The sequence below is a fragment of the Anopheles aquasalis genome, chromosome 2 (assembly GCF_943734665.1).
Source record: "Anopheles aquasalis chromosome 2, idAnoAquaMG_Q_19, whole genome shotgun sequence".
Classification (NCBI taxonomy): Eukaryota; Metazoa; Arthropoda; class Insecta; order Diptera; family Culicidae; genus Anopheles; species Anopheles aquasalis.
Genome location: NC_064877.1, coordinates 39,675,001 through 39,688,215, shown reverse-complemented (window position 1 = coordinate 39,688,215; position 13,215 = coordinate 39,675,001). Strand labels below are relative to the sequence as shown.

Here is a 13,215-nt window from a genome sequence, read left to right as displayed (position 1 = left end):
GAACGACCCCTGCGATCAGGGGATTGGAGGGGATTTCAAAAGTTCAACAACACTTGCTCACCATTTTCTTCGCCGGCCTTGAGAACGTTCGGTATATTCCGGCGGTTTCGGAGCAGAGTTGGCTGTTGGCTGCTGGCAAGATAAACAAATCACTCATTTCCCATTTCCCCATACGCGCTCATTGGCTCACCCGCAAATTATTCGATAAACTCGATAACATGGGCCGCGGCAACTCCAGCTTCCTGCTAGGCGTTAAATCGTGTGGAAGGAAAGGGGCACGGAATCGAAGTTGTCACCCGCGGTGCCGGTGCGGATCGGCCATCTGTCTTGCCATCTCGGGTGGTAATGAGCGCTGATGGTGGTGCTGCACTGCGGGCGTTCCGGACTTGCCTCTGGTCTGCTGACGTGCATCACACGTTTCGGCCTCGTGTATCTCGATTTGTTGCATTTACAATTTGCTTAAAGGGTAACGACGTTTGGTGGCCATATTTCAAGTGGAATCGAATTTGGTAATCGAATTGAAGTTCGTAATTCCAAGAGGTGCACCGTTGGAGGTCCATTCTGTCCCCGGAATCGATTTGGAGACGGTTTTTCCCGTATTTTCCAATTAGGTTTTAGGTTGGCACACTTGCCCTTGCTTTGCTCGAGTGCCAGTCTGGCAGGGGCCAAATGTGTTAATATTCTTTTTTCCCCCACCCTCTCTCTCTCTCTCTCTCTCTCTCTCTCTCTCTCTCTCTCTCTCTCTCTGACGACTTCTCGACTGCAAACACGATGACGTCAATGCAGGAGTGGTAGAGAAGATAGCGGGAAAATCGAGCGCGCAGGGAAAGCGCGTGAAATGATGTTTGCTGGATGGTTCAATGCGTGTCAGCACTCGCACACTCCCGCGGACACATCTACATGCAACCTCCTCTCGGCCAAACCGCACACCAAGCGTGTCCAAATGGTGATTTGTTGCCCGATTTTTTTTTTATTATTATTTCCCATTGTCCAGCGATTCGTTTCCCTTTTTCCCCCTGGGGATTCCACCCTTGGCTGTTTCCTTCCCTGCCTAGTCTGTCTAGCCTAGCGTCTGCTTCGGTTCTTATTTGTGTACCGTCGTAAGGGACTTTGTGCACCGAGCGTATCATGCACGGCAACACAACGGAACGGGCTTTAAGTCCGATTTTTCCGCTTTCGGTGTGGTTCCCGAAATGTCGTCCCCGTCCCCATCGGATGCCGGGGGAAAAATTCTACCTCCGGACGCCCTTTCCGACCACCCGCGGTCACGGCGTCAGTGCTAGGAAGGCGGTGAGGCGGCGAGACGACGAAAAACGAAGATTGTTTGATGATCCGACGACGGATGGAGGAGGGGAAGAGACTTCCGACAATTCCAGCGGCGGCGGTGGCGGTGGCCACCTTCTTTTCACGCCGAGCAACAAACAATGGAGGGCAAGGAGAGGTGATCATGGTGTCACACCTGAGCCTTACCGGGAGGGGGAAGTGTCTTTAATGCCTGTTTTTTTCTGGCACGAATGCCACCAATCACGGGCGGATCCTCTTTTCGTCCTTTCCAGCTTTTCGGGAGAGAGAGAGAGAGCGATCTCGGGGTTTCTAATTGAGGCATTGAGGTATCGACGGATCGACAGCCAGCCAGCCTACTCGATCTCGCTAATTATTTCCTCCGTTCCGCTGGTGTTGCGGTGGCTTTGGCAATGACCGCTTCCGATAGGATTTTTCGATTTAATTACTTTTCAAAATTCTGTTTCGATCCTGATCACCAGGAATGTTCGATTCGCTTCGATACGGCATTAGGGGAAGCCGATGTTTAAAACAAAACGAAGAAACCATCTTGCCACTTGCCTACTAGACCCTAGCGATCGATCGGTCGAGCATGGTAACCTAGCATTAAAGGGCCCGGTGCTCCCTCCCCATGTTTTTAATTTACGCATCAAAGCATTCTTCGCCTCAAGCATTTTCTCACTTTCGAATTAGTGACAATAAAATTGACTCATCTTCCGCCTTCTCCGTCGGTTGTTGTTCTGTCGGCGTCCACGCGCGTGGGTGTTCTATCCTGCTATGTTCTCTGTTCGCTTTCCTTCCAATGGCCTCCGATCGAGCAGCTCTGCCAGCTGGTCGGTCGGTGCCGTCCCTTTTCACGGTGGCCCGTTCGGTGCCACGGTGCCAAAAATTCCGATGCTTCTTGGGTGGTTCGAAGCAAACGGGTCCCTCTGAAGGTGTGAGGCGGCCCACTGATGAGGAGCAGCAGCAGCAACATGCCGGTGGTTGCGCTATATAGCGCTTGATTGTTCATTACGCAGCGTGAAGCAAAGGGCGACCATTCAGTGAGCAGTGATTGTCCATATTTGAGGGCGTAAATTGCTTCTTCACCGTCATGCGTCATGTGGCCAGGTATGTTTTCGCCTGGGCCGGCGACGAGGCCCTTTACTTCCCGTTCCCGTTTGTCAATTCATGCTTTGACTCGGGGCTAAATTATTAAAAAAAAAAAAGATGAGGATTTTTCCTGGGAAATCATAATCCACCTTCATTGTGGCTAATTGATTAGCCAGACACAGATGGACGGTACGAAATAAATTGTAACAGAAATGAAATGCCGTCCAATCATAACCATCAGCCATGCTTCTTAAAAAAAAAATGTGGCCATATTTCGTGCCCAGAGGATGGTAGTTCCCAGGCGGCCATCGTGATGTTGAAGGCATTAACGAAAAAAAATAAATGGAAATGGATGAACATATCGATTAATGGACCGGGAGCAGCGGGCATACATAGCAAAGCGATCGGCTCATCATTCAACCTGAATCGGTCAGCTGCTGTATCGGTTGAGTCACTAACCAACACACAAATACACACGCGCACGCAGACGAAAGAATGTGAGAAGATTGAATTATTCATCATTGATCCCTGCGTGGTTCTCGTTGTGTGCGGATGGATGATTAAGCCTAACCCTTGCTCGCTCCCAACATGCACCAGACAGCATCATCATCATCATCATCATCATCTGCTTGTACGAGAGAATATCGTGTCTGAAGAATTCCTTTCCATTGCCAGCCTGTCCGGCACGCACACTTATGCTCCGGTTTTGGACCACACCTGGATGCGGCGGTTGCGGCACTTGGCCCTACCCATACTTGGCTTGACCTCTGATCTTAGGATCGTGTGCGGCCTTTGAAGTTATGCATTTAGCGTTAATGGCGATATTTCGGTGTTTTTTGTGAATTTAATCGGAATCATTTCAGTTTACTGCTAGATAAAACATAATTTTAATTGCAAATCACTTTTATAACGTAGCTAAAAGTCAATTACATAAGCAACAGCTTGGTCAAGACCGGCAACTTGCCATCGAAAACCGATAATGAAGTCGCTTTTCGCTCCGTTTGGAGGATGATTTCCCCCGGAGGAAAACCCTTTCACTGCAACACACGCAACGTAGCCGCGCGTACCGAGCAAAGAAAAACGTCGATGTGGCTATGCAATTTTATGCTCGATCTAAAGATAGCACACCGCCCGAGTTCGATGCCCGACGCCTGGCCGGAATTAGCTTATGTGCAGCGATGATGATGCTTGTGGTGCCAATGGTGGTATCAGTGGTGCTGCTGGTGGTGGTGGTGGTTGCGATCGTCCAAAATAGCAAAAGCATCTTCACAGCACAGCACAGCACAGCACAGCCGCATCCCTTCTGTCGGTGGCACGTAATCGGAGATTTCGCTTTCACGTACGGCTCATTGAATTGGTTCTTTGGTGGCGGCGGCGATGGTGGTGCACTTCCTTTAGTTTGAAAATAGTTAACCCGTCAACCGGTGCACTTCCCGGTTCCCAGGATCGTGTCCAGCAGGTTTCGCGTCATTTTCGGCTACGGTACAGTGGCCTGAAAACTGCTCAATACTCACGAACACTCGCGGCCAGTCTCGCGTCCAGCGCATGATTTGAACCAGCGGATGGATGGTTAATGTACGTTTGCACTCCCCGATGTGTGATCTCCCCCAGTGCGTATGATGCTTTCCAGCATATAAATAAACGTCTCTCGCTCTCTTCTGCCTCCCTCTACCGGAGCACGTGCGATCGGAGCTATCACGTGCACACGGCGGTTGCAGACTACCGAGGGAGATTAATGTGCCAGAAAAATATATTTAAAAAAAAGAACCTCAGTTTGTTGTGGCCCTGATAGGTGGGAAGGTGATGTTACTAGGGAGCAGCATGCATGTTGTTTGTTTAAAGGGTTCCCTTTAAAACCATAAACTCCGATCCTCGCACGCCGCTCGCTGGCCAGCGATTTTCGAATTTCACAATCACCCTTTTTGTTTGTCTTCAATTCCCGGAAATTACTTTCTCCGCGCTGCGAACGGACCGCGGACCGTGGTGATCTTCCATTACCGTTCCCAATCCCGATGTTACTCTCTAGCGTGGTTTTAGACGCACGATGGCGCTGCGGGAGGTAGAAACCGCAGACAATGGCCTGCGGAGCGCCACCGCATACGTTGGAATGTCCGTGGAACATGTGTTCGATTCGATCAGATCGTGTCCAATCGCGACGGTTTCCAGAGCTCACAGCTGCTATCCAGGCGCCGTCCAGCAGGTGCCTCAAAGTCATCCATCCTCACTCCACAGCTGGTGGATCAGGGGTGGCGAACGGCATGATTAAAAGCTCATTTCGGAGCTCTTTCGGACCCCGCACGATGTGATAGATTTGTAACATTGTGCGACGACCAATTTGTCCCCCCGCCGCCCCCGAGACGCGAGGATCATCCCATTGCTGGATGCGAGATAAACTTGATGCAAGATGAGACGGACGGAAGCTTTCACCTGCAGCGCCTGGTGGGAAGCTGGTGGCTCTATTGGACTACTACCTGATTCCAGGTCCAGAATCCACCTCCTACTGGCCACCGGGATCCATCGATCGCTTTTAATGACGGCCGGTCATAAAAGTGGATGGAGCGGTCTTTGGTGAACCCGTTTACTGCCCACTACTACTGGATCTCCACCTTATCTCTCCAGAGGACAACCATGAGGGGGTCCCACACGTGGCATTCCATTCGTGTACGTTGTCATCGACGGCCCGTTGGAACGGTGGGAACATATCGTCCTCGGTTCGCCGGGTTTTATCGTATAGCGGCGAGATTTATGTCGTCATCATTCTGGCAACCAAGTGCTAATAGAGGCAGACTTTATTGGGGATGCCAAAGAGGCCAGAGGCCAGGCACACACGCAGAGGTATCACTACCCCAGGATCCCAGGAGTTCCAGTCGATAATAGTGGCTCTGGGGAAACGATGTGGGGAGCTCGGTAATTATAACCACTTAATGGACAATGGACAGCAGTCGGTTCGTTGTCGGAGTGGATGCGAAGGTGCGCGCGCCTCCGTACTGGCGCTTCATCCCAGTACCGTCTCTCTAGAGCATTCCTCCTCTCCACTAGGGAGCACTGGCAAGGCGATAAAGATAGCGAGCGATGGGCGGGGAGAAGCTCCTCACGTCGCTGAGAGCGCATTGGACGTGCTCGATGAAGCGTGTAAAAGCTAGAAGCTACACGGCAAACCACGACAACACGACGGAGCCCACAGAGGGCAACGGTTGGTCACAATTAAAGACGCCGTTATCTTTACGAGACGCGCAAACTCCTTCTCTCCGCGGACCGCGACTGCTAGTGAGGATTGAGAACACGCAGCAGCAGCAGCATCATTGCCATTGCCAACTGCTGCTGCTGCTGCTGATGATGATGATGCCACGCAAAGAACCTGCCGGCTGTGTATAAAGCTATATATATATTGTGGGAATTCGGTTCATTAGTCAGCTCATAAACACACACATTAGAGGCCGTGTAATCGATGTGTGTGGATGCGGTGGTTGGGCCAAGATCGAGCCGAGATTCTCGTCGTCTTTTGACGAGTTCCTGTCCCGCGGTTTGGCGATTCTCGCGTTCGACTCCTAAACAAATTACCCACCGCAAGCTCTGCCGATGCTCATGGCTGATGCTCAAACACGCACACCATTCGGCGCGGTCTCCCTGTACGCCGTGTATTCGGTGCCATTTGATGTTGCCCACGGATTCACCTCTCGCGGTGCCATGCCATGCGAGCAACATTCTACGGAAGCACGCAAGTTGGTCCGAGTATGTGTGTGGGGGGTAGCAAACACTTGTGCAAATAGTGTGCCATTGGTGTGTACCGTTTGTTGCGCCACAGAGATCCTCTCGAGATCTTCAGCCGCAAAGACATAATATTAACACAATGGAAGCCGCGGCCGGCCGCCCTGGGCGGCGGTGCGACCTTTTTAGATTGTTGTCTAAAGGAGCGAGGGGTGGGGCGCGGCTGCGACTTGTAAAACATTCCACGTGCCTTCTACACCGCAAGACCGCTGGCTGGCATCATCCGCTACGCATCTTCCCTCACGGTAAACCCGGAACATATCTCCGGAACTGAAGCCGAGGCGGGTAGATGACTGCGACTGCGTCCGGACCACCAACTGTGGGTGGTAGTGTGTCGGCTTTTTTGATATCTAGTATCTTGGGCAGCCGGCGGAATGTGGTTCCATTTTTCTGCCGCCGTTCTACGTACTATTTGCACACACTTGTTGCAAGCCGCGACGCGTTATCTCTTCTCGCGGAGCTTCAATTCAGCTAGACCTAGTTAGTTCCCGGCTCCACTGAGTGCTTTCCCCAAGATTTTATGTGGCATAGGTGAACACCGTACCGCGCTAATTTACGAATCACCATCACCGGAATGGATGTTAAATATTTTCCCTGTTTTTTTTCTCTCTCTCTCTCCATGTTTTTCCAGATCTAACGCTGCGCCATTGCGAGGTACCGGTCGGTGTCGGCACCTGCTGTACGCAGACGACCGAGCACAAGCTAGCGCTCCACTCGAAGACGATGCTCGAACGCAACACCAAAGACAACATCTCGAAACTATCGTCCGTGCTCGGTGCCCGGGCCGTGCGCTTTAATGGTAAGTACGCAATGAAAGGGGTGTATTCGCGTGCAAATTGGTTCGTGGAAGTCGCAAGATTCCGCGACGGCTCAAGTTTTGCATTCCACGATCATGTCCTGTGGCTCGAGCGGTGGACACACCACCGAGAGCGGATCGGATCGAAACCCAAGGCTATCGGTTGCAAGACACCGCGTATGGCCAGGTGCTAACCGGCCGAGTGGCCACGAACTCGAACCACGGACCAACAATTAGTGTCAGCCAAATTTGTGCATCGCAGACACACGGCACAGCTGGTCGCCGATCGACGATCGTAAAATGGTCGCTCCCATCCATTCCGTTGTACGCGGTGTACCATGCCCATAAACATCAGCGGGGGGCTCCTGGGGGTGGGGGGGTTCTTTAGTTCCGTTCCGTTCCCGTCGCTTCGCTTCGACACAACACGGACCCATTTCTAGGGGTGAACCTAATGACTAAATTAGTGGACGAAGCCGCCAGACATGGTGACGATCGCACTCTCGAAGGGCTTGAGCTCGAACCAAAAAACCAAACACATCCTGACAGCATGCTCTCGCTATGCTACAATTTCCCTGTCACCTTTCCTCCCCCGGCCGGATTCGCGTTGCACCGCCCCGCGGGCGAGGGAACGTGAAACGAAGATCGCTCGAAATGTAATCTGTGTTGACATCTTGACGCAAAGTGGATGGAAGAGCTCCACAAATTTGCCTGTCAGGGGTGGGTCCTGGGCCGACACTGACCGACGGAGACTGGTCAGAGGATGCACCGTGACAGCACCAATCAACGAAGAAGCTGTCGTCGTCGTCGTCCATTTCGGATCGGATTCTCTCGATCGGTTTGTGGTGGTGGTAAGACGATGAAGAAGAAGTGGTGCTAATGTTTCTCTCCCCTGACTAGCTGCTGCTGCTGCTGCGTGCGGTAATGTGTTGAATTAGATCCCGCATCCCGGTCCGCTGATTTGCGTATCGCAGTATAAGGTGACACCGCGCAGCTACGGGCGACAGGCGAAGGGGCATCCTGTAATGTTTGACATTCTACATGCCTTGTCTCACATTCCATCCGGCGTAACCGGCGGGCCCGAGGGGTTCTCTCTAGCACTTGCACTTGAGACGTGTCGCCAACCGATCGACCGATCCGAAGATCGCTTACCACGCAACGACAACAACCGGTCATTGTCGTCTTCCTGCGCTCGTGTTGGCTGCGTGCTCTCGGAGGATGGACAGAAAAAAGATGTTCTGTCCATTCTCGGACGGCGTGAACTTGAATATCCTCCTCGTTTGGTGTCGCCTTCGAAGGCGATCTTCTCTTACTGGTGCTGCTCTCGATCGGCTTCTCGCCATGTCATGTCGGCTGTCGTCGTGTGGGTCCTGTGGTATGCCGTGTGCCCCGTCGTGTGCCCCATGGTGTGGCCAAGGCAAACAAATGTGTTGGAAATGGTTTGCTTCTTTCGGCCCTCGAATCCTATCGGATCGTTCCATCGCTTCGTCCATCGCTTTGCCAGTAGCAGTGGGATGTTACTAGCGATGTTCGCTGGAGAAAAGAAATGTTTACACGTTACGCGGTGTGAAAATGGAAAACCTCCACCCCCCCCCCCCCCCCCCCCCCCCGCCTCCGGAACGGATGATCATATCTGACATCGAAGTTCTACTCCGTCCGGACTTGGTGTCTTGGGCGTCACCGAGAACGCGCGTTAGTATCGCGGAAGCGTACGGTCTGGTCTGGTATCCAGACCAGTTCCATCGTGCACCGTCCATCATGACCTCGCGCTCGGCTGATAATGGCTGGTGGACGGAAGTTCACGGAGCGCACGGGAACTTCGAAGATCCGGAACGACGGAAAGGGAGGAAATTTATTTGTATTTAGTTGTGGCCCCGCGGTGGAATCGTCTAATCCACGAGTTTTCTTCTTCTTCTTCTTCGCTTTCCTATCTCCTGCTTCCCAATGCCCCGAAAACCACCTCCTCTACCCCACCATCGAGCCGAGGTTTCGATGAAAGATTTATCTTCGCCCTTCTGGGGTTGCGGACGTTGGGTTACAGGTTTTTTTTTTGGTATTTTGTTTGTACAAACCGTTCTCACTTTCGTGCACCACCGCCACCACCACCAGCCTTTCCGCGATGGCAACGCATTTCACTTCACCTTAGCTCCCCCGCGCCTTCCTCTACCTGGTACCAGCAATACCGCGCACACTACCGGAGCGATACTCCAGGGAAAATGGAAGAGGAAAAAAAAAACCCCCGTGGCGGCCACCTCGTGGAGATGGAACTTCTGGGCGAGAAGCCGTGTCTGTTTACATTACGGCAAGGCGCTGGCAGTAGCGAGCCAATAACTACGGGCTAAGCCGCCAAACCCAAGCTCCATCGATCGCTCCATCCCCGGCGGTTTCGGTGATGGATATGGGCGCGAGCACAAGACCAAATAGACTCGCCAACGAATGCATCGCCCATCGTCCAGTGGTAGATGAGAGGGACGGGTCCGTTCCGTTCCGTTCCGTCCAGACTCGGCGACATCGTGGCGACACTGCCTGCCAGATTCCTCGGTTTCTCGGAGGAGCAACAACACGATGTCGATGTGGCTTCCAGCGGTCCGCCATCCTGCATTTTATGGCTTCACGAGGTGCTCTGGAGTGGCGTCTGGACGTCACGGTTCCTTAGCTTCCATCTTGCCTTACGCACCCCCCCGCGGGTAAACACGAGCCAGCTAAATGCTTTCAGTGGCCGTGACTAAGAGGACTGAATGTTTGACCAAAAACCAGCACCAGCATCATGCTAATGCAATCTTGCCGCGTGGCATCGTGTTCATTAAATGCACTCGATATTGAAAGTGCAGCCTCGCGTCGTTGCCCCTTCCAGAATGTCGTTGGCAATGAGCTATTGAGCTGTGATGCTGCTGCTATCTGCCGCAGAACTTGTTCACATTTCATGTTTTCACCTCAAAGGTGAATCCTGTTTTCTTCTTAAACGGCACTTGGTGGCCAGTGTCATCGACATCGCGGCACAGCGGCGACAGCCGCAGAATCGTGTGTCCTTCTTGAACCGGCTTTTCTCGATGACACCCGATACTGGTTCGATTAGGTTCGAGTCTGGCCGGTCTGGAGGACTGATGACTTACGCCCCACGACGTGTTACCAACCCAACCGGCTACCCGATAGTGGCCGAGTGGGGGGGGGGGGGGGCCCTCTCCGGGTGTGCCCACGGTACCCGCCCGGTTGCCATCATTTGCATGTGCGGATAATGAATCGGTCTACGATGCATAACCTTCGCGTCTGCATCCGGCCGGATCCCTTTTGGCTTCGGCGTTAATCGTTTTCTCTCCTTGGCCTTCTCGCCCGATGGTTCATTGGTTGGATAGGACACGAGCAAAAAAAAAAACGGAACAGTGTCGCCCACCCCGCTGCTGCTGTTCGTGTGCATATTTTATGGGCTATGAATATCAATGATTTGTCGATGGCGTAGTGATCGCAAACCACCGAACGACCGGGAGTTAGTTGCTTGTGGTAGAAAAAGGGGGGGGAATGCAATTCTACTCCACCAAAGAACTCACGAACTCTTCATCCAAGTGTTTTACGGTGCATCGACACTAGAAGAGCCAAGCCGATTGGCAAACTAATCCGGTTCAACGGTGGAAATGAAAAAAAAAAAGAAGGGAATGACACAGATTGTGCATCCTGAACACGAAACTCTTCCAGGGGTCACTATCTTAGATCAATGTGCGTGGAATTTAAATTCTTGGCGTCACCGAAACCATAAAACTCCAAACGGGCATCAGCCTCTCACGAGGTGTGCGGCATCGTTGCCGGTGCCGCGGCTTCCGCAGAGACCCGTAGAATGGGAAACCATCCCCTAGGTTAGCGTCTGGCGACGGTGGGTAATTAAAGATGGAAGTAACTGTTGCGATACCAGCTAGCTAAACATCGTCGCTACTGCTGCGACCAGGTTTGTGTGTGGGTTTGGTATTCCTTTTCCGGGCAGTCACGTCGTGGTGTCTCCGCTGTGGGAGGAGATGATGGCGCCAAGACGCGCGCCCACCACGGCCACCGGTAGCATACTCATTTCCCAAAAATGTGGAACCATAACTCACCGTGATCACCTGCAGGCTAGGAAGGGGGGGAGGAGGTAGAGCCGTAGTTGTGATCGACCCGTGGCTGTAAGCCTTTAGCCGTGCCAGCGCTACCCGGAAGCCTCTGGAACCGTTTAGTTCCCTTTCCCGCGGGGTAATCCCGGGCTATCCATCTTTGTTGTTGAGGTTATGATGAGCTTTCGGGTAAGCGATCTGTCAAAAATATGAAACGACGGTACAATGGTGATCTTCACCATTGGCTGGCTTCGTGTCTGGGGATGAAAAATGAAGATGATCACCGTGGCAGCAGCAGCATCCGATCCGTAGTGCCGTGCCGTGACGATCGGTACCTCGTTCGTACCTGTCAAAGCCGCTTTGTTTTGCCTGTCCATCGGGCAGCGATCGGATGATGGACAGGCGAATGGTTCGGAACCGCTCAACAGGTGCGCCGGTAGGTAGGCAGGGGAACTCCGGGCACCAAAAAGTGTCACTTCTAGCAAGGGAATGGCAATGGCATCGAGGAGAAGCTGAAGAATAAGGCAGACAAATGGCAAACAGGTCCTCTTCTACCTAGCAGCAGCAGCAGCAGCCAACTGCCAAGCGGACGAATGCGGGTACGGTGGTCACGAGTTTGCTCAATCGTTTGACATGACCACCACTGGAACGGTTCTGCCCCGCAGCATCGCTTCTTTGCCCTCCCTTTTGCCGGTGGTTCCTTTTTCACCTTCGGTGGCCGCACAGTAGATGGTAGACGGCACACCAGCACCAGCACCGTTTGTTTCGCTGTCGAAGCTTTGTCTTTGCATATTTCAATCCGGATAATTGAAATAATATGTTAATTTGGTTGCTAATAATGACAAACGATGGGAACCTCGGTTTTGGCCACAAGCAAAGTCCGACCCTCCGTTGTTTTTTTTTGGGATTGGGATTTTTTTTTGGGCACCTTTCGGAAAAGGCGATGATGCTAAAAAGACGCAAAAGAGAAAGAAGTGGCGCCAGTCACCGGGACAGGTATTCGCCGCTCGACTTTGGCAAAGTTCAGGAAGTCGCTTGTGAAGTGACACTCGAGACGTGATAATGCAGACACTTTTTCGGCGATCGATCAAATGCTTAATGTACCGAGCGCGGCCGGTCCCCACAATAAACGATGACGTAACCTGTCGGTCCCGAAACAGGCGTCCAGCAGATCGCAGACCGCTTGCAAAACTCCTCTTTTCCGCGCCATCCTCTCCCTCCCTCGGCGATCGTTCTCGTGGCGATCGTCATCATATTCCCGTGTACTCTCCGCGCTTCGCGGGTTCTCATGTTGCAGCGTGTGTGGGAGAACCCGTTAAACCGCCCAGCCGCCGGGAACGGTCTTCGATAATGAAGCTGAATGTCATATCAATTTATTGTCGCGATCCTATCGGTGCTAGGACGAACGCTGAAGAAATCGCACTCGCCGCGGCGCAATCAAGTGGCTGTGTCCGGGGCGCACGAGCTGACTCGAGTATCAACCCACCCATCCCGGTGGTGGTGGCGATGTGGTGGGTTGTGTGACATTTACGTGGCGAACGAGGCGCTGAGTGGTCTTCACTTGACGAATGACGCCCGTGATTTGGTGATTGCGGGAATTTCAAAAAAAAAAAAACGCCCACACAGAATCCATGGCCGCGCACTTCTGTCACCGAAGGCAGCGAACGATCGTCCCCCGGTGGGACCCATCTGACAGTAAACGGAAACTCGATGAAGATGAGCCCCTTGGCGAATCATCTTCATCGTCATCATCATCATCCGGAGTTAACGATCTCGGTCACGATCAAGCTTCAAATGTGCCGAACGACGATTTAAATGCACTTTTTGCATCCGATACGATCGGATCGCTCTACGAAACTGGTTCCAGCATGAGCCGCGTGTTGCGTGTGTTCATTAGCCCCGGAGCTCCCCATAATCATTAACACCGTGGCACTCATAATTCTGTAAATGGGAATCTGATTCCGCCGCCAGGGAAGTGAATTTATTGCCACTGCCCCCGGCCCGGCCTGCCACAATCTTGATGGACGGTGATTTGCGGGTATTTTTGAAGATAATCGCCATGATTTTATTTCCTTCGTCCGCCTAATCTGACGCAACGCGCACCGACTGTGCCTTTCGGTTAGCAGTCGCAGCAGCAGCATGCGGCATGCCAGACCTGTCAGCAATCTGGAACCACTTGAATGAATGGTATGCCACTACTACAGT

At 52.6% G+C, this 13,215-nt stretch overlaps 1 protein-coding gene across 3 annotated transcripts in view; it reads left to right on the top strand.

The window, feature by feature from the left end:
• The window catches only part of LOC126572352 (glypican-4), a 59,225-nt gene that overhangs the window by 40,616 nt on the left and 5,394 nt on the right, over nucleotides 1–13,215 (top strand). For all 3 annotated transcript variants that reach the window (XM_050231593.1, XM_050231594.1, XM_050231592.1), the window contains exon 3: nucleotides 6,773–6,940. In XM_050231593.1, the coding sequence (XP_050087550.1) occupies nucleotides 6,773–6,940 (168 nt within the window). The remainder of the gene's footprint in view (nucleotides 1–6,772; nucleotides 6,941–13,215) is intronic.